We start from the raw sequence: 20,918 nt of genomic DNA on the forward strand, positions 1-20,918 counted from the left end.
CGAGCGGGGCTTGCATTGATCCATTGATTGTGCGCGGTCTGCGCCTGACCTCCCTGCTCCCGGGGAAGCCGTCTCCATGGAGACCGGGCCCGCTCCCCCAGCGCCGGATTGTAAATTCCTGCAGGCAGCGGCCCGGCAGCCTGGGGAGGGGGCCGCCGCGCCCGGGCGCGCAGGGGGAGCGGCCGCCGCGCCGAGGCCCCATTTGAAAGAAAAAAGGGCACGGAAAAGGAGGTGGAGGAGGAGGAGGGGGGGGAGGAGGAAGAAAACGAAAAGGAGCGAGGAGAGGAGGAGAAAGAGGAGGAGGAGGAGGAGAGAGGCGAAGAAAAAGAGACGGAGCCCGAGACACGGAGAAAGAGCGAGAGAGGAAGAAAGAGAGGCAGAAAGGGCGTGTTTCTGGCGCTGCGTTTCTCCTCCCCTTTCCCAGGTCCCTCGCCGGGGCTCTGCGCGCTCTCCGCGGCAGCTCTCTCCCGGCGGAGCTGGGAATTGGGTGGGATTGTACGGAGCAGCCCCGCCGCCGCCGCTAGCGGAGCCGGCCTTGGAGAGGGCGGGGGCTCCCCTCCGTCAGCGGCGCCGGGCGCCCCCAGCCCCGTCGCGCCCTCCTCCGTCTCGCTCTCCCGGGCGTCGCGCCGGGAGAAGCCGGTAGCACTGGGAGCCTCCCGCCGAGGGCGCCGCTGTCCGCGCCCCGCGCCCACAGACCCCGGCCCGGCCCCGGCCGGGCGCCCTCGCCCCTCTCCCCTTCGGCTCGCGGGGGCCCGGCCCGCTTCCGCCCTCCCTGGGCTGCGAGACCGGCCCCGGCCGCCCGGCCGCCCGTAGCTCCAGCCATGGGCTCGGGGCGCGTGCCCGGGCTCTGCCTGCTTGTCCTGCTGGTCCACGCCCGCGCCGCCCAGCACAGCAAAGCCGTGCAAGGTAAGGAAGGAGGGGCGCGCGGCCGCGGGGCCGCCGGGGTTTCAGGGTCCGAGGGCGGGGGCGCGATTTCCGAGGGGCAAGGCAGGTGCTGGGAAGAGTGCTCCCGTCAGGACCGGGCACCGTGCACCCAGCCTCCTCGGCGGGGGCCCTGACCTCTGGGCACTACGCCCCGGGCGAAAGGCTGCAGGAGACGGCGCAGCATGGATGAGTGAGAAGCTTGGGGAGCCCTGGGCAGAAGTGACCACGCGCCTCCGAATGCTGCCCGACTTCACTGCCACCCCAGCATCTTCCAAAGACTTCCTGCCCTCCAAAAGTATGAGAGAGAATCTTCTCTTCTCCCAAACATTGCCAGAAACTTAAGTTTTGGCCTGGAGAGACGGAAGGAATGAAAACTTTTTCAGCCATGTCATACATTTCTTCCCCTTGCCCCCAATTCTCCTCAAAGTTAGAAATTTCATAGTTGTCTTATCAGAAAAAAAAATGTGAAGGAAAAATAGGATCTTTTATGGAAAACAAAACAAAACAAAAAAATCAACTTGTTTCCCTCTGGATGCAAGAGGGCTGAAGAAGTGAAGAAAATTTCTGTGATTCTGGCTCCGGGCAAGAATGTCGCATTTCTGCCTCTTTGGGGGAAATCTTTTTCGTCTTGCATGGCTTTCATTTCTTATCATAATATTTATTTATTAAGGCCTTGGGTTTCCAATTCCATTTAAATCCAGGTCAGAATTGCATTAAAATAACAAAGTAAAATTCCAGGCTGGGGAGCTCTGACAGATCCCTCTAGGAATTAGGGAGAGAGAGAGAGAGGCCCTCCCGCCCCCATCTCTGACCCCAGGCTCCTTGCCTGGTCAGTCCCAAGGCTGTGCTGGGAGAAACCAGGCTGGTGGGCTCCAGTTCTCTTGGGGACAGCCTCCCCTCCCCCTTGACCTCCTGCTGCACCCTTCCCCCATCGAGTCCTCACCCAAGAAGAGATTTACATGGACAAAAAGAAAATTCCTCCTAGCAAAGCTTCACGCAGGAGGATATGATTCTGCCTATTGTCCTAGGGGCTCCTTGAAGCTGGGCTGGGGTGTGGAGGTGGCTGGGCCAGAAGGGAAAGTTGAACTTGGGAGTCAGGCAAGCCTGAGTCTCTGGCAGTCAGGTTGCTGTGTCCTGGAACCTGAGCACTTGGCTCTTAGGCTGCTCCGGGTCCTGGATGGACTCCTGCTCCGTTGAAAGGAAGGTGCTGTTATCGGTGCACCCTCTTCTCTAGCACTGCCTCTTCAGCTGCCCTCTCCCTCCTCCAACCTGTTCTTCAACAGAAACAAAACACACACGAGAGACCCTCTGCTGTCAAATACCAGACCCCATCCCTACCCCCTCCAAGCCCAAACTACCTCTCTTCCCTAGTCCTGGTTCCAGACAGCCCACTACCACTGCCACCCCCAGCCTGGGAACAGCCCTCCTTCCACTGTGGATTTGCTTGTGTTTTCATAAACAAAGCTGGCTTTTGTAGTGCATGCTGACTTACTCATAACATGGAATTAGCTAGGGAGTTTAGTCTGAAGGAAGGAACAGATTTCATGCAGTAATCTAGAGACAAGATAAGGGCCTCTTTCAAGTTGGAGCCAGTGTCTGTAGTGGCCTCATGAGACTGGAGCCAAAACGGGGAGCAATCAGTATCCTCAAGGGGGTTCTTGGGGCAGATGGAGAGTCTGAGAAGGGACAGGTGCCCTGAAGCCAAGGCTTTCAAGCCTGGGAGATCAACTATCCTTCAGGGACAGAGGGACTCAGAATCTCCAAGGTTCTTTAGGGCTCCCGCTTTCATTTTATCCTGCTGCTGCTGCTACTGTGGGAAACGCAGCCAGAGTGGAGACCCCTGCCCTCAAGGGACTTACAGACTCTAGTGTTGCCCAGTGCTGAGCTCACGTCAGCCACACTTGCTCTGTCTGCACTGCAGTTAGCTTGGCATCGTCCTTCCTTCTGACCCCAGAGTCTAGCCAGGCATAGATTCTAAGCCAGTCACCTTTAACCCTACTATTCAGGACATTCAGGTTTGCTGGGTTAGTGGCACATCTTTGGTCCCAGATCTGCACGCCAGTGTTGCAGGAAGGACAGTTACTGAGCAGGCAGGGCAGCCTTACCCATAGGCAGAGCTGTGGCCATCCCTGGCTCTCAAACCTACCTCCAAGATCTCACCAGTGCCAGAAGGTGTGCCTTGAATGCCACATGCTTTCAAACGAAGCTCTAGTGGGTCTTTAAAATACAAATAACCTTGGCAAGTATCTTGTCAAGAGTTACTATAGCACTGGGGATAGCTGGGCCTCTGTCCCTATTCTTGAGAGATTCACCAGGGGGAGAGCCAAAGTAGTGTGGACTGGAGAGGAGGGGAGAGACACAGAAGGGAGCCCTGAGTATACAGGTGAACGTGCGAGCGTGTGTGCGTGTGTGTGAGGTCTACCACCATTACCCACAGGTGACACAGTTGGGTGTATGTGTCTGCTGTGACTGTTGTTAGGCATGTATACAGATGTTTTGGTGTCTTTGAGAGCTGGTATGGATGAGTGGGTGGGTAAGCTTCTGTGACTAGGAATTGAGTGAGCATGAGGGTACATGGTTTTGAGTGTTTTTCAAGTGCCTGTCTGTGTATTTTAAAGTAGACAGACTGGATAACCAGGATAATTGTTAACTTAAAAGCATTAATTTGCTTTGCTTTTTTTTTTTTAAGGGGGGTGGTGTGCAGCAGTGGTTAAAAAAGACCTAATCCTTGCATGGGGCTCAGGTTACAGCTGAATGAAAAGGTCTCCTGGGGAAGACTTGTCCCCAGGGCGGCAGGGCGCGCCAGCCTGGACATTTAGTTTACCTGGTTGTTTTCTTTCCTCATTAGAGACAGAATTTTGATAAAGTCGTATATTTAGAGTTTGCAAGTAGCACCGTCCCTGGGACTGGGAGCGTTCATCTGGCAGCAAACAGTGTCTCTCTGTCTCGGTGCGTCTCTCCAGGTCTCTGTCTGGGTGTAAGTGTGTCTCTCTCTTTCTTCCCCCCACCCCTCTCTTCCTCTTTAATGTGGCTGTTTCCTCTCCTCCCTGCTTCCCTGGGCTCCTGTGGCTGGCTCTCACAGTGAGGGGACTGTTCCTCCTAGCCCCTCCCTCCAAAATACAAAATGAAAACTATAACCGTGTCAGCGGGTGAGGGTGGTCCCGTGGGCCGCTGGCTGCTGCCCGGGCCCCAGCCAGGCCACTTGGGGGAGAAACAGGGAGTCAGCCCCAACCTTTGGAGCCTGATCGTCCCTTTAAGCCTGACCCCCACCCCTCATTTTTCCAGAGGGTGGAGAAGGGGGGTGGACTGCTTAGAAATTCCTCAGGAATCCCTTTGACCTCTCTTCTCTCAGTGACATGTCCCCTAGGGGGATGGGGAAAGCCCACAGCCAAGGGAGAACTTTTCCCCTTCCTACCTCTCATCTCCCAAGTCTCTGCTGGGTGGAGAGAGAGAGAGGGGACAAGAAGGCACAGAAGCCAGAATCACTACAGGCGGAGGAAGAAAGTTATCAGCAACCCCTCAGTGAGATTGTTTCCTGAAACCTTCAGGAATCTGAGCGCATGAGAACCGGTTTGAGATGTGAATGGCTGGGGCCTGTTGTAAAAGGAGCCAGCCCTGGGTGTGAGTTTGAGAATGCGTGGTGTGCACTCACTAGGGTGTGTGAGCGTGCGTGTGCATGACTCAGGGTGTGTGTGTGTGTGTGAGAGCGTGTGTGTGCATGACTCAGGGTGTGTGTGTGTGTGTGTGTGTGTGTGTGTGCGCGCGGGCCACTGCTCCGGTGAGAGGAAAAAGGAAGCAGAAAGTGTGCGTTTTGTTTTCATTGGAGAAGTGAAGAAGTGGAATGGCTTGGTCCTGTGCCTTGAACTGGGTGTGGGGGAAGGGAGCAGATGGCTTCAGACCCTCCTGTGAAGATGGAGGTGAAGAGCTGCTGCCTGAACTCACCCCAGGCCCTGCCCCCGGCTCGGGTCCCCTCGTGTCGGGGTGTGGGCCTCCGTTGACGGCCCATACCCCTAGCACATGACCGCTAATAAGAAAGAGTCCCTGTCAGGGCTGGAAACTGCGGAGCTGCTCTGAGGTTGGCAGTGCCCGCAAGAGGCCCAGACCTGGGGACAGCTTCTTCGGGCTCAGCTATTAGACAGGAGTCTGGAAACAGAGGGACTGCCGATCCTTGTGGGGGGAAGTGATACAGCTGCCAACCCAGAGCTGTTTGAGGGGTGGGGGAGCTGGGTACCTGTGCTGGGAGGGAACATGGACCCTCTCCTTGCCCCCTTTGCCCCCTCTGTCACCAGACTGCCCATTCTGTTCATTTCATACCCACGTACTGCCAACCCCACAAGGCATGGGGTAGGGACTATAACAGGTACCAGTGGGTTTAGGTCAATGCAGAGCCCGGGAATTGGACCGTTTGAGGAGATAACTGAAATTCTCCTCCTCACATATAAAATGGATGAGAGTATCAGTAGGGTCCTTTTCATCTCTGAGATTATGCATCTCTTCAAAATACTTCCTGCTGGGGGGGGAAAAAATCCTTCCTGCTGACGGTAGAAGACACTGTAGCAAGCCCCTGTCCCGCAGCTGGGCCTCCCCAGGTGGCATGAATCTCATGCCATTTTCTCCCGATTCCCGCTTCACGGTTCCCTGCCAAGTCCAAGTCCTCCACCCGTTTCCTGGGGCCCCATGGGCCTGCTAGTTCTTACTGTGTCCTTAAGTGGGGTATTTCCCCTTGGAAACAGTCCCTGCCGCACAAGTGTGTGCTTCTATGTGTGTAAATGTGTGTGTCTCCAATAGCGTTGGGAAGTAGAGCTGAAATGTTTCTCTTCTGGGAACTGAAGACCAGCTAGGCAAGGCCCCACGGCCCCAGTCCTTGGTCCCCTACCCTGTACTCTGTTCCAAGACTAGCCCTTGCTGTGCTTCTCCAGCCTAGATATCTCCCCTCGTCAGGCCACGGCACTGCTTTGTAGCTGCCACTGGGTTTGCGCTTTGGCTCTGCAGGTGGACAGACACCCCTGAAATAGCGTACTGTGGCCCTCACGCTTCCCTGTGCTTTCCCTGTGGCTGGAACCAGGGCCCTGGAGAGCTGTGGGGTTGGGGTTTCAGAGCCCCGGGCCAGGGGCTGTCTGCATCTGGGAACAGACCTGGGCGGGACCCGCTGGGCTGGAGGGGAGATCCAAAACAAGGAAACAGACCTGAGGGGTCCCTGGAAGAAGGTGGGGTGTCAGGATATGTGGGCTTGGGAGGGGAGTGGGAAGAAGTGGGGTGCTTAAAGCATAGACCCTGGGGAGCAGGTTTACAGAGAGGACGTTTTTACAAGTCTCCAATTATATTTGTTTGGAGTTTTCCTCCGGCGGTCTGAAGCTGTTAACAGCAGGAACCTGTATCCCTGGTGTTTGTTTTTGTTTCTGACCAGCTGCTTGGCCCAGTCTAGTGACTCCAAGGGCAGGAGACACCTGCCCACGGCCGTGTCTCCCACCCCTCCTCATGGCAATGCCGTCTGCGCCCACCACGGTGCAGCCCGTGCCCTCCCTGCCCACACTCAGCCCTGCTCTCTTCCCGGCTGCTCCTGCGCCCCAAGCCGGGGAGGACCCGCACACCTACTGTCGACTCCCCCCAGGAGCATCCTAGTAACAGCTCCAGGCCATTCCGTGGTTCTGGAGTGGACGCTTGCTTCATGCTGAACCAAGTGCTGAGTTGGAGTGGGTGGCGGGGGAGGCCACAGTGACAGCTAAGGCGTGCATCTCTCCCTCATGTGTTTATAAAAGGCAGTGTGCAGTGTGAGAACACCAGACTAGGGGCCAGAAAACCTGGGTTTTCTGGCACTGGCTGTTTTCTCTTCCCCAAGATATCATCTCTGGGCTTGTTTCTCATCTGGTCAGTGACAGGCAGGACTGTTTGCGGATCACACGAAATGGCCTAAGTGAAAGGCCTTTACTGGAATTAAACATCATCTGCATCATCGCTTATCTTGTTATTTTCCACATCACTGTGAAGAGATAAGACTGGTCCTCGTGAAGCAGGGACTCTGCCTGCTGCCTGACTCCCTGTCCCGTGTCCTGTCCTTTCCTCTCCACTCCCACTCCCTCTCCTCTACCCGTTCTCTAAAGACCTCTGACTCACGGTGGCGGGTTCAGTCCACACTGAAAGGGAGAACATTCTTGTCCATCTGGGGGCATATTCAAGTAAGCAAGGAGCTGGGTTGGGGATCAGATAGGACACTGTGAGGCTCAGCCCTGGGCCTCTCCAGCTGCCAAGCACCAACTGCTTTTCCTGGCTCTTCAGTTGAGCAGGCTAAGCTTGGATAAGAGGGAAGTGTACTTTTTAAAAAGAAGAAAGTGCTCTGTCCTCTCTGCCCATGGGGTCATCTGTGTGGTTTCTGGGCTCTTTCCAGGCCTCGTCACCCCTGCCTGGGCTTTGTCCAGGCCGAGGATGGGCCCAGGCTCCGGCTGCGGTCATATCCCAGTTCCAAATTGGGAAGACGGCCTGATAAGCCAGAGCTGGGGAGCCAGGCTCGCCCAGTTCCTGTAGCTGACCTAGAGGTGGAGCAGATGTGCACACGTCGCAGGTCAGGGTATCGTGGGTGACAGCTGGGCTCGCTCTACTTTGAGTGTTACTTGGATGTGGGAGGCAACATGGAAGAGCGGGTAAGAGAACTGACGAGGAGCAGCAGTGGAACCGTGGGCCCTGGTACCGTCATCGGGTGTTAGCACGGAGGCTAGGGGACATCTGTCTAACAAGGATGCACTCAAGAGATATTTGAGAAGCCCCAGGTAACATCTGAAAACCCTGAGGTTCTGTGAAACCTGTAGGATTCCCTAGAAATCCTGTCTTAAATTTGTCGGTCCCCATCTCTTCTTACCTCAGCACAACCAAATAGATGCCTTTAAGTGGGTATCTTCCCTTCTCTGAGTTTCCTGTCTCCCTACCCTTAACTTAGGACTAAATTCCTTGGGATTGTCTTCTACCCAGAACAGTTGTAGGGTTACAGAGGAGAAAAGAAATGAATTTTTTCTCTATAGAAACATAGAAAAGATGCCAAAATATAGACCTCACCCACTCACCCACAACCGATCCATCTATCCATCCATCTACACATCTGTTTAGCAAATATTTACTAAGTGCTTTCAATACATTAGTTTGTCTTGTTCACTGCTGAATCCTAGCACTAGTGCTTGGCGTGTTACGAATGCTGTTTGTTGAACTGTTGCAGGAATATGCTCAGCTCTGTTCTAGCTGCAGTACAGGTTTCAGAGATTCAGAAACCATGGCCTCAGGGAGCTCACAGCTTCCTTTGGAAGATAATACACAGAAACTAAAAGTTAAATAATGGTATATGGTAGCATATAAGATGGAGAAGGCAATGGCAACCCACTCTAGTATCCCTGCCTGGAGAATCCCAGGGACGGGGGAGCCTGGTGGGCTGCCATCTATGGGGTTGCAGAGTCGGACACAACTGAAGTGACTTAGCAGGAGCAGCAGCTGCATATAGGAGGTATCTGTACAAGACAGCAGTTGGTCAGAGGATGCAAGAACCTGATAGTAAAATCTCCAGAGTTAAGAGAAAGGATACATTAGAGAAGGCTACCACAGTCAAAAGGCGGCTTCCCAGCAGGGGTACCTGCACTGGGTCCTCAGTGATGGGTGAGGTTCAAAGGCATCTCCAGAGAGGAAAATAGAAAGTCGATGCAGACCTGGCACACATCTGCGGGTATCCTGGCTGGGCAGGAAGAATGCCACAGCCATGTGAGCACGTGAGGGCATCAAGCAAACTGCTCTGGACCTTCTCACTGGGCCCAGTAAATTTGTCCACAACTACCCCCAGCCCCTCTGAGTGTAGTAAGGTAACCACGGTAGTAACCCAAAGGTGGAGTAGACTCTACCTACAGGCATCTGCTTATCTGCAGCCTGCATTCCTGCTCATTTCAGTGGTGGTTATTCCAGAGCTGGATCTGGGCAAAATTTTGAAGCAGATAAAGCATTTCCTTGAGGGTCCTCCTGCCTGCCTTTTAGGGTACACTTCCCCATCCTCAGAAGGGAATCTTAGGGCTGCCCGTGTCATAATACTTCACCTTTTCTAGTCTGCTCTACCCCTCATATTCCCTGCCTCATCCCATCCCTCCTCCCTACATGTATCAGAATTTATGGAGTGCTCTGCTAGGTGCCGAAGCAAATCCAGAAGAGACGTCAGATGGTGCTAGGAAAAGCTGCTGCCGTTACAGACCTGTGTGTTCATGCCGGAAGGGTGAGACAGGGAAGTCCTGGCTTGTCTATGGTGACTTTGCAGCCGCCACTCTCCCCTAATTCAGCTTGTGAGCCAGCCCAGTGCTTGAAGTTGGGGTAAGGGCACAAAAGAACTGCCTTCACAAAGGACTGTGGAGGGCAGCTTTGTGCTTCCCAACTGGCCGCCCACCCGCTTCGCCCCACTCCTGAACCAGCACAGGCAGAGCAGGCAGTGATGCAGATGCCCCCGGGGATATGTCTCTCCAGATCCCCTGCTCCATCACATGTTCCCCTGGGGCTGCATCTCCCCACACCAGGCCTCCAATGGGGCTTTGATAAGGGGACTGGGGGAGAGGACAGGGTTCAGAAAGGATACTATGGGGACGGTTGGAGAGAAGGAATAAAAATAACAAGCCTTTACTGAGCACTTACTGTATGCCTGCACTGCAGTACTAAGTACTTGCCAGGACTAACTCTTTCGATGTTCCTGGTGGCCCCATAACCAGATGCTATATCATTATTCCCATCTACAGAGGAAGGAGCAGTTAAGTTCAGAGGCTGGCCCAGGACCACACAGACATGCATGCAGCTGGCATCTGAGCAGACACAGTCTCACTCCAGAAGCCCCTTTCTCAAATACTCTGTCGTGCTGTTGCCCCTGGTCTCTTGCCGGCTTGGGCAAATAGTCTATCACATTGTCTGAGTTGGGAAAGGAAGACAGACAGCGGTCCAGCCTCATCCTGGAGATCCCGATGCAGCTGGTCTAAGAGAGACATTTTCAAAAGGGGAACCCCAGGGTGCAGCCACTGGTCTAAACCAATCCCCACCCGACAGCATCCCCTGGTTTGTCAGGCCAGCTCATAAACACCTGCACCCTGAGAGAATGAACTAAGATGAGACTGTGCCCATGGGTGCTGAAGGGATCCCCACAGACTGGTTGTGAGTGGGCAGATGTCAGGGGAGGGAGCCTTGAAAGAATGGGCTGGCAAATGGAGACACTGGATATGATTTGGGGCCCTACTTCAGAACTCTGTTTTAGGACTGTTCTGCTGCAAAAGATTCCATCCAAATAGTTGAAGGGTCCCTTCCTCAGTCAGTAACCAGTCAAGTGAGGAGAGCTGAACATGCCGCACAAGATGAGTGAGCTGAGGCAAACCCAGTCTCCTCAGACCTGGGACTCATCTGGAATAGGGCTTACTAGGAAGAGCTTTTGGGAAGACAATTTTTGAGCTAGGTTTGGAAAGTTGGGAACAGTGCGTCTACAAGAAAAAAGAAAGGACTGCATCTCAAATGCAAAAAATGAGAAGTGCAAATGTGTGGAAAGGAATTGAAGCGTTTGGTGTTGGAGAGGGCAAGTTTCATGAGCCGAGAATGGGTGGCAGTGGTTGAAACGGCATGAAAAGCCCAACTGCCCGAAGGGTCTAAAGGCTCTTCCAGGAGGCCCGGGGTTTGCTGCAGTCAGCATCAGGACCCACTCTAGTACCTGCAAGCACTGGATCGGCAGCAGAGGAGAGAACCAGGAGCTGATGTGGACTGTTGAAAAGCCCCAGATGATTCAGAGACAGGCGGGTACCTCTAAGATGGCCCCAGAGGAGGAGCTTCCCGATGAGTATCCAAGGTGCCCTGCTGGCTGCTGGGGAAGAGGGCTCAAAGCAGGATAATAGGATGGTTATTAGTCACTGGGATTGCCCTGTGCTCTGCACCTGCCTCTGAGACTCACAAGTTACCAGAGTAGAGAGGGGACCTGACGAGAACATCTCAAACTTTGGATTCCATTTCAAGATTGGAATTAGTTGTTAAAAGATATTTTCCCCACCATGGGGGCACGTGCAACTAAATGTGGGGACAGAGAATAAGGATTTAGATCTCAGAGTGCCTTGTCTTTCTTCATGCATCTAACTATGCTTGAAATTTCCTTTCCGCTTCTAACACTTGCCCAGCTTCCAAAACTCAAACTTGAGTCCCACTCCAAAGAGTTTTTTGGCCTACTTCAGTTCAGTTCAATTCAGTCGCTCAGTCGTGTCTGACTCTTTGCGACCCCATGAATTGCAACACACCAGGCCTCCCCGTCCATCACCAACTCCCAGAGTTCACTTGAACTCACTAGGCCCAGGGTATTTCTCATTCAGAACTCCTAGAGCTGAATAAGGTTCCAATAGAACCTCCCACGCTGTTGGAAACATTCCGTACCTGTGCTGTCCACTAGGGTAGCCTTTAGCCACATATAGCTATTGAACATTTGGCCTGGGGCCAAACTTTACATTAAATTAAAAATACCCCCATGTACCTAGTCGGAGAAGGCAATGGCACCCCACTCCAGTACTCTTGCCTGGAAAATCCCATGGACGGAGGAGCCTGGTAGGCTGCAGTCCATGGGGTTGCTAAGAGTCAGGCACGACTGAGCGACTTCACTTTCACCTTTCACTTTCATGCACTGGAGAAGGAAATGGCAACCCACTCCAGTGTTCTTGCCTGGAGAATCCCAGGGACAGAGGAGCCTAGTAGGCTGCTGTCTGTGGGGTCGCACAGAGTCGGACACGACTGAAGCGACTCAGCATCAGCAGCAGGACGTACCTAGTGGCTACTATCTAAGACAGTATAGTCTTAGAGCACCTATTGTCTGAACCAATGATTTTATACTTATCATCTCAAGCTTCCATGTATTAGGAACCTAATATTTACTAAATACTTTATTAGGTACTTTATACAAATTATCTCATCAACTGTTCACAGCCTCTCATGAGAAGGCAGCCCTACATTAAAGATGAAGAAATAAGAGAATCGGAAAACCCTATTGAGTGACAGAGCTGAATTTGAATTTGGGACTGAACTAACTCCAGAGTTTAGGCTCTTTCTATGCTAGAGTGTTTCTTAGTACCACTTTGTCTTCATCAGTTGGACAGACTGATTCTCCATGCAGCCTCTTACTGTCTAAGGTCCCTCTTGTCCTCTCCCATGAACTAGAATCCTGTGCCCCCCTCCTCTCCATCCATTCACTTTGGGGTAACTTCCTAGGGTGGACCAGCAGGCAGACACCATCACTGCAGAGCCTGAGGGAGGTGAAGAAAAAATAAATGTGAATTACAGCAATTAAATCACTGGGCATGGTGGGCTTTGCAGAGGGGGTCCAAGAGAGTTGGAGGATAGAATGCAGAGCTGAACAGAAGCCCAGAAGACTTGAGGCAGGTGTTTGAGAGCACTCTTCCAAATTTCAGTTCTCTTCTTAGCCCTAGGAAGCCTCAGTCCCTGCCCCTGAAGTACTTGAAATAAAAGATAGATAACAGATAAACTGTTTCAAGCTAGGACTCATGGGTGTCTATACATTGGAGCAATTACTGGTCCATTCATTCATTCAGTGAAAAATATATCAAGCACCTTAAGGATTTAGATTCAGTAGGTCAGCAATCGAGCCTGAGAATCTGCATTTGAACAGAAGCTAAGCAATTCTGTGGCCCACAGATCAAACTTGGAAGTTATGATCATTTTCTGCAAGTAAACGAAAAAACGTTTTCTTTTTCTTGCAGGTTGCTATGCTATCCTGGGTTTTCCCAGTTCACAGCTGGAAGTGGTCTCTTCCTCTTCTGATCTTCTCTGTAGTGGAGATTCTCAAGCCTGGCTGCATGTTAGACTCCCCTGGGTAGCTTTAGAAGCCTACTGATGCCCACGTTTCAGCCCAGACCAGCTGACCAGCATTCTGGGGGTGGCACCTGGGCATCTCCTAGGGGAGCTGACTCTGATATGCAGCCACGGTTGAGGACCCCCTTTTTTATTCTAATGCCCTCACGGCACCCAAGCATATCCTGCTTCATGTCACTCGCGTGTTTCTCCTCTTGGCTGGGCTGAGTCATCTCTGAACCGCCACAGCCCCAGTTATAAAGCATTTCAGCTGAAACAAACACTTCCCCCTATTTCAGTTCAGCTTTATGGGCATCATAACATTGCCCCAGAAGCTGCAGTCTTTTGCCCAAAGGTGATAAATTCTTCTCTTTCCTGTGTCCTTTCTGAACATCATCTTTTTCTGCCAGGTCTTGAGTGGCCCCTTCTTCAGCGTAGCTCTTGTGAGTAGATCGAGGCGCACCTGGGGTTAGATGAAAGCACTCAGAGTGGCGGGATGGATGGGCCTGGATGAGTCAGCTGGGGAACTGCAAAGACTGCACTTATCAGGCTTTGGGTTGCTGGTGCCAGCCCCTGCCAGCTCCTAGTCCCTCCGCTGTTGACAGCACAGGGGCCTCGGCAAATCTTCTGGGATGGAGCTTCTTTCCTTTAAAGATTCTTGGCGCCATGGTGGGCAAGTGGGAGCAGGCCTGGTCTCAAATAGAACTGTGAGGCAGAGGAAGATTCCTCAGATGCCCCGTCTCCCTTTCTTCCTCCTTTAATTACCAGCAGTCACTGGACACTGCCACTTGCCCAGAGGCCACTGTCCTCGTGCCTTTCTCTTCCCCTCCCTCTAAGCCTGCTCCTCAGAAAGGTAAACTAATTCACCCTAGGTTGAAAGTTTCTAATCAAGTTAAGTGTGCTACCTACCCAGTCCAAGGGTTTTTTGTTTTTAAATCAAAGAGTAGTGTTTCAAATGATGGAATTTCAGCTGTCATTGTGGATTAAGTATTTTTGAGGGGAGTGGGGGTTCTTTCTGAATTCCTGAAATTACAGGGTCAGCCCACTCTGAAATCAGAGAGGTGTGGGAGGCCACCTGCTTCTGGAGGGGTTGCTGTCTGTTGTAGAGGAGACGGGATTTTGCCCCGAGGAACCACCTTCAAGATACCCCTTGGGAGGCACCAAGAGAGGGTCTCACACGTCCCTTCTGCCCCTGCCAGATGTGGACGAGTGTGTGGAAGGGACTGACAACTGCCACATCGATGCCATCTGCCAGAACACCCCACGATCGTACAAGTGCATCTGCAAGTCTGGCTACACGGGGGACGGTAAACACTGCAAAGGTGAGGCTGGGAGCGCACCTGGAGAAGGGAGAGCTGCCAGAGGGGGAAACCGTGCCCCCGTCTTCAGCTGGCCACGCTGTGCACGAAGCCCTGCACTCCCTGCTGGCGTGGGGACGGGGCTAGAGGAAAGCAGCTCCTTCCCAGAGAGGGTATTGTTTTCTAATTTGCACAAAGACACCATATATACACACTCAGGCCCGGGTGGGAACAGTTCACAGCCATACAACCTGACTGGGTGAGGGGATCAGGATCACGGGACTAAGGCCTCAGGTTCCCTGCTATTGGAACCTCTGTCTTTAGACTCTTACACCATGCCCCAAAAGTTTGAGAACAGACAATTTACCCTAGGGCAAATTCATACTATAAACAAACACATCTCCTCATAATTAAAGCAATGCAAATTAAAGCAGTCTTGAGATGTTATTTTAAATTTATGACCTTCTGTGTTGGTTAAGACTTCAACAGACAAGGTATACTCATTAATTCCCGGTGACATTATAAATTGAAAAGTGATTTTGTCATACCTAGCAGGAATCTTGAAGTCATTTATACCCTCCAACTCAGGAATTTCATGTTTAGGAACTTATTTAAAGGAAATTCAAAGAAACAATATATGAGAGAAGATGTTTTTGATGCATTTATGAGAGAAAAATAAATGGAAGGAATCTAACAATAGAAAAAAGGGATTAATAAATTATGATGTAGCAACATAATGGAATATTTTGCAACCATATACAGTGATAATTGGAAAGATCTGATGGAAGTGTAAAAATGTTTATGACTGAAGTTTAGATGCAAATAGCTAAATGCAAAATGGTTTGCAGGCTATGAGAGTAACTATGGAAACAGAGAGACACACAAGCACACACACACACACAGAGGTTTTATATTTTTTAAAAAACCACCATAAAGCTGAGCCCAGGGACAGACGGTCAGGGGCATGCAGGTGGGTCCAGCTGCCGCAACTATTTGCCCACAGATGTGGATGAGTGCGAACGGGAGGATAATGCAGGTTGCGTGCACGACTGTGTCAACATCCCTGGCAATTACCGATGCACCTGCTATGATGGATTCCACCTGGCACATGACGGACACAACTGTCTGGGTGAGCGAGGGTTGAAGGGATGTGGGCAGGGGATGTCTTGTGGAGAAGGAGATGTTTTCAGCATTTCCCACTCTCAGGCATGGAGAGGAAAAGTAAACGAAAAGCTGCATTCCCACAAAATAGAAAACAAGGTCAGCCTCCCCTTTGAGACAAGATGCTGAGGATGAAAAAATCCTTCTGAATGAAAAACATTAAGGAGATGCTGCTATAAAGTGTTCTCAGGGGAAGGGCCAGGCGATGACAATAGTGGGCTTGGTCACAGCGGGTGGGGCATGGCGGGAAGGTGGTTTGGCTCCAGACAGATCCTGGCCCTGCTGCTTACTCGCCATGCAGACTTAGGCAACAGGGAAGGTAATAACCACCCAAAGGGCTGCAGTGTGATGACACAATGTGTGTAAAGAGCCCTGTACCATCCTTAAGACATTGGTAAGTGCTCAGAAAACAGGAGGAATGTCATTGACGATGGTGCTTCCCTAAACTTAGGGTTAGGGTTCCAAGTCTTATTAACCTTTAGCTTTTAGGGGAACCCTATATAAGTCATCCATGCCCTGGGCCTCAGTTTCTCCACTGCAAATTGTAGGAAAGAACTTGGCTAGAGTCACAAAATCACCAGGTTGGACTAGAAGGGAGCAAACAGAAGGACGGAATGTAGGACAGGCTAAGAGGAGGAGGACAGGGATGGGGAGAAGTCAGGGGCGTAGGAGACGGGACGGGAACAAGGCAAAGCCAAGGACTCCTTGGCTTTTCCTCCAGGTGCACTCCTCAGTCAGGAGCCTGCGAGGCCTGGGCCCCTCTGCCCTTGGCCAGAGTGAAGCACAGGGTCTCAGGGCTCAGCAGAGAGGAGCGGAAGAGAAGGCCCTAAGGAGTCAGATGCCTTTGGAGCTAGACTGGCCCATTTGGGTCCCTCTCCGATGCCTCCTGCACCAAGGAAAATGGAGAAGGACTGTGAACTTGGGAGGGTAGTAAGGCGCATGAGATGGAGTCAGGGCACTGAAGCGGGAGCCCCGGGATGAGCCTGGGGATGGTGATTTGGGGTTGGTAATTAGGGTGTGGCCTGGCAGCTCTTTCCCCATCCCTCTCCGCCAAGCTACCAGACTTTGTTTTGTTAAACCAAAATAGGAGAAAGGCTAGGGAATGTGGCAGCAAGCCCAGGCATGGGAGAAAGGGAGGAAGGACAGGGCCATGGTCCTTCCACAGAAATGGTCCCTGCCCCACAGTGAGTTGAGGCTCACTACCTCTCCCCACCCGGCCCCTCCAACCTCAGCACCATTGCCAGAGCTCTCCCCGCACACAGAGCCCTGAGTCCCTGGCTGCTCGTCACAACCAGCTGCTCACAGGTCTTGCCCCTGACCAACCTCCATCCTTGTCTTCATCTCTGCTTCTCTCGCTCTGCCTCCTTTCCTGATCTCCTCTGCCTTCAGACCCAGTTTCAACAGGTGAGGGAAAGAGAGGCACATCCTCCCTGAGTGAGCCATTCTCGCATGTCCCCTCCCCACTCGCTTCCCTGAGCCTGGCGGTGGGATGTGAGAACCGCCTGGCTTCCGGCTGGGTGCTGGGTTTCAGGGAAGGCCCGGCTGTGCCCGCAGCCTCACCACCCGCCTGTCCTGCGCAGATGTGGACGAGTGTGCCGAGGGCAACGGCGGCTGTCAGCAAAGCTGTGTCAACATGATGGGCAGCTACGAGTGCCACTGCCGGGAGGGCTTCTTCCTCAGCGACAACCAGCACACCTGCATCCAGCGGCCGGAAGGTCAGCCTCTGGCCGGGGGGGCCGGCCCCGAACGCCCGCGCTTCTCTCTCCGTCTGCTCAGGAGCCCTCCCTCAGTCCCCTCAGGTCTACCCTCTGCTGCTCCTTTTGTCCCTGAACCCAGTCATATCCTGAGGGTTCCATGGACAGATACTCCGGTAGAGTGAAGTCTAGGAGAATTCATCTGGGGCTGGGGGTCACGGTGGGATAGAGGCTACCCTGGGACATCCTCTGTGTCCAGATCTAAGGTGGGTTTGCTCCTCACTGTAGAGCATTGACCAGAAAGTTCACTTGGGCTTTTCCATAAGATGCTACAGAAAGACCCGAATGAACTTTTTTGCCAAGCCCAATAGATGGCCGAACCCTAAACCGAGGTCACCTGGCCTCGCCTGTGCCTCATTCCTCGGGTTGGACTGCGCACGTGTTGTCTGTTTCTGTGACTCCACCCTCACCTCCCTGCCCACCCCCAAGGGCAAAGACTAAGCCTAATTCATCTCTGTATCCCCCAAACCTAATATACTGCCCTGATTGTAGTAGAAGCTTAATAAATATTTGTTGAATAAAATGTATAATAATGACCCATGCCAATTACTCTTCACTCACATGATAGATGTTACTTATCTTTTCCCAGTTTGACTGTAAACTCTTTGAGAAAAGAGATCATGTCAGATTTTTCTGGGTCCCTCCTACATCTACCCAGTATAAGCACAGTGCTGGGCAACTATTAGACACTGTTTTTAGTTGCTTGAAGGAGAGGGTGATCATGTAGAGTTTAGGGGGCCTGGATGTATCATTCAGAATAGCTATGAGCTCTGCTCATTAGCACCGGCTCGGTGGCCAGGACAGGGGGCCTGTGATGGGGAGAGTCAGTCTCTGTACTGCAGCCTCCGTGAAACTGTCCCAGTTCCCGAGGCTCATGGCTTCCCTTCTAGTCTCTCTTCCTCTAGGTGCCCAGGAGCACAGCACATTCACCCCGCCCTCCTCTTCCCTTTTAGAAGGAATGAACTGCATGAACAAGAACCATGGCTGTGCTCACATCTGCCGGGAGACACCCAAAGGGGGTATTGCCTGTGAATGCCGCCCTGGCTTCGAGCTCACCAAGAACCAACGGGACTGTAAATGTGAGATGACTGGGATGGCAGTGGGGGAGGAGGGGCGTGGGGCCTCAGCAGCAGGAGTGGGGAGAGAGGGGTGCGCGGGAGAGGCAGCTAGCTTCGAGGGCCAGATTCTGCGTTACAGAGAGCCGGAGTGCCCGGGGGAGGCAAGCTGACAGGCCTCCTGCCCTCTCTGCACAGTGACGTGCAACTATGGCAACGGTGGCTGCCAGCACACGTGCGATGACACGGAGCAGGGTCCCCGGTGCGGCTGCCACGTCAAGTTTGTGCTCCACACCGACGGGAAGACATGCATCGGTGGGTGAGGCCAGTGGAGAACTCAGTCCACTTGCGATGGGGGCAGGGGTGAGGGCACCGGGGAACCAGGGGAGGGGGAGCACCGAGGTGGGGCTCAGGTGCTGAGCACAGGAGCACTGGGGAGTGGGCTGAAGCCCCCAGCCGGTGGCAGGTCTAGTGAGAGTGAAGGGCTCACCCAACCTTCCTCCTCTCCCCACCCCTTGGTTCTGCACCGCTCCGCCCCCTACCCCCACCCCAGGAGCCTCACCATCCTCTTAATGCAGGATGAAGTGTTGACAGGTTGGGAACTATCAGCTGAGGTGCTTGCTTGACCCCAGGCTGTGGTCAAGAAGGAGGAAAAAAGATGGGGCAGTTGGTGAATTAAGCCTGACCAGAGGCCCTAGTTGAGTAGTGTGGTGAGATGCGAGCTGTCACAGCCCACTGTCCACACTCAAGGGTGGGACAGAGTGCCCTTTCCTGGGATAAGTGGGGTTGCCTGGCTCCAGTATCTTCCTCTTTCTTCTGTCCCTCCTTGCTCTCCTCCTTCAAATCTCCTTTCCAGTCCTTCCCCCTAGGCCCCCATGTTCTCCTCTCTCCTCCATATTCCAGTGGAGCTCTGCCTGGGGTCCTCCCATTTCTTCCCCAACTCTAGAATCCCACCCTCTCACCCTTACTTGGTCTTCTTAATACCTGGGCCCCTTTTCCTGAATCCCTAGGCCTTACCTCACATATCTTTAGGTCCATAGATGAGTTCAGTTCTTTGATTCCTAATTCCCTAAATCTTTAGGGGTTTTGTGTGTGTGTGTGTGTGTGTGTGTGTGTGTGTGAAGGTCAGTTACAGAATGCTGAGAAAGATGATGGGACAAGGTGTTCCCTTGGCAAAGTGGAAATGAAAGTAGAGTCTGGGCAGGGGAAAGGCTGTGTCTTGGGCCGGGCAGAGGCAAGCTTGTCCTGTGGGCATGCGTGTTTACGAATGGCCATTCATCTCATGGGCTGCAACATGCTAGGGATGGGAAGGTGTGAACACAGTCATTTGGTGTGTTTATCAGAGACAAGACATTCTGTTTCAGAACCAGACTGTCTTCCAACTCACTCCAGAAACCCCTCTGTCTCTGCAGAGAGCACTGCCTTTCCCCCAGACACAAGGGCTGAGCAGGTGGGGCTCTTCAAGGCCCCCCTCAGGTGCCTGCTCCAGAAACTTGCACACACAGTTCTAAAGTTCCTTGAATTCTCTCTTGCTACGTTTCCCTCTGAACTAACTCTCTTAAACCTTGCAACATATTCGGGTCCTCATGTTGCCTTCTCGAGGCTGGTTTGTTCCAGCTCCATTCATTTTTTCCCTCCTAAGTCTAATTCTTCTGCTTTCCAAACCTCCTGCGATGCCCTGGACGCACTTACACACCCTTAGAGACTCCCAGAAGAAACTGCATGCAGCCCCCAAAGGAAAGCTGCATGTGTCACGACGGGGCTGTGGATGGGAGGCCGGTCCCTCTCTGATGTTCTGTTTAGATAGTCCCGGGCATGGCTGCTTTGAACATACTCCCGTTAAGCTTGAGCTCTGCTATAATGCAAGACCCATCCACCCTCTGGGCCATGGCCAAGTGAGGCAGAAGAGAGCAAATGCGGCTGTTCTAAGGTTCTATGTCTTTTTCAAGTCCCTCTCCCTTTTCTCCAGAAGAACTCATTTTACCTTGACCTGCATCTCATTTTTCTCCCCAGCCCTGGTAGGAGGAAATGCCATCATCTGAGGCCATCGGGATGTTCAGATTTAGTGGGGGAGACTGAGAGGGCAGTAGTTTAGCAGTCAGGGTGGGCGCCCTCTGGGATTTGGGATTCGGCAGTTTGTAAGACTTGAGGTTGCACCCCAGCTCTGCCTCTGGCATGCTGTGTAGTACTGGGACCATGACTGCCCCTCCCCGAGACTCCATTTCCCACCAATTGCTTGGTGGGAGCCTGGCTTCTTTGAGGGTACCAGGCAGGGCGAGGCTGGGGAATGAAGTGTAGGAGTTTCAGAGCTCATCATTTGGGGCCAGTGGTTTGGGCCTGCAGGGCGGAGGAGGAGGGTGGGAGGGGGTTGGGGCACAGAGGGCCACAGTAGCTCTGCCCAGCATCTAAACAGCTTTTTTACAATGTCAAACAGGGGAAAGGCGGCTAGAGCAGCACGTACCCCCTCAGGCCGTTTCTAATGGTAAATATGTCTGCTCTCTCCGCTTGCTCTCACTGGCTTGCTAGGGGAAGGGCTAACCCGCTGGGGCTCCCACTAACCGCATGCCCACTGGGCCCAGCCTGACTGGGCTCCCCGGCAGCCTGAGCGCTGGGCCCATCGAGTGACAGGAAACCTGGGTCCCCAGGAGCTGGCCCAGAAGCCTTCGTGTTGGTTTTCTCTCTGTGATGCGGTCACTCTCCTCTCCTTCCTCTCACATTCCTTTGTCCCAGCTCCTTCCTCACCCAGCTTCTAACACCTCCCCCACTTCCCAACTATCTGCCCCCACCCTCCTACACAGCTGAAGACTGCGCCAGCTCCACGTAGCCAGCATGCCCACAGTGCCACCCGAGATCAGGGTGGGATAGGGTTAGGCGCCATCCCCTCCTTAGGGTCTCTT

General features: G+C 52.9%; 1 protein-coding gene across 8 annotated transcripts in view; it reads left to right on the forward strand.

Moving 5' to 3' along the window:
* Positions 1-431: 431 nt before the first annotated feature.
* The window catches only part of SCUBE3 (signal peptide, CUB domain and EGF like domain containing 3), a 36,913-nt gene continuing 16,426 nt past the window's right edge, over positions 432-20,918 (forward strand). For 4 of the 8 annotated variants that reach the window (XM_027959202.3, XM_027959203.3, XM_027959204.3 and 1 more), the window contains exons 1-7: positions 432-906; positions 13,953-14,075; positions 15,055-15,180; positions 16,793-16,927; positions 17,920-18,045; positions 18,220-18,336; positions 20,456-20,503. In XM_027959202.3, the coding sequence (XP_027815003.1) occupies positions 822-906; positions 13,953-14,075; positions 15,055-15,180; positions 16,793-16,927; positions 17,920-18,045; positions 18,220-18,336; positions 20,456-20,503 (760 nt within the window). In that variant the 5' untranslated portion in view covers positions 432-821. The remainder of the gene's footprint in view (positions 907-13,952; positions 14,076-15,054; positions 15,181-16,792; positions 16,928-17,919; positions 18,046-18,219; positions 18,337-20,455; positions 20,504-20,918) is intronic. The other 4 variants (XM_004018765.6, XM_060403102.1, XM_042236998.2 and 1 more) reach the window with 3 other exon arrangements.

This window comes from Ovis aries, chromosome 20 (genome assembly GCF_016772045.2).
Source record: "Ovis aries strain OAR_USU_Benz2616 breed Rambouillet chromosome 20, ARS-UI_Ramb_v3.0, whole genome shotgun sequence".
NCBI lineage: Eukaryota > Metazoa > Chordata > Mammalia > Artiodactyla > Bovidae > Ovis > Ovis aries.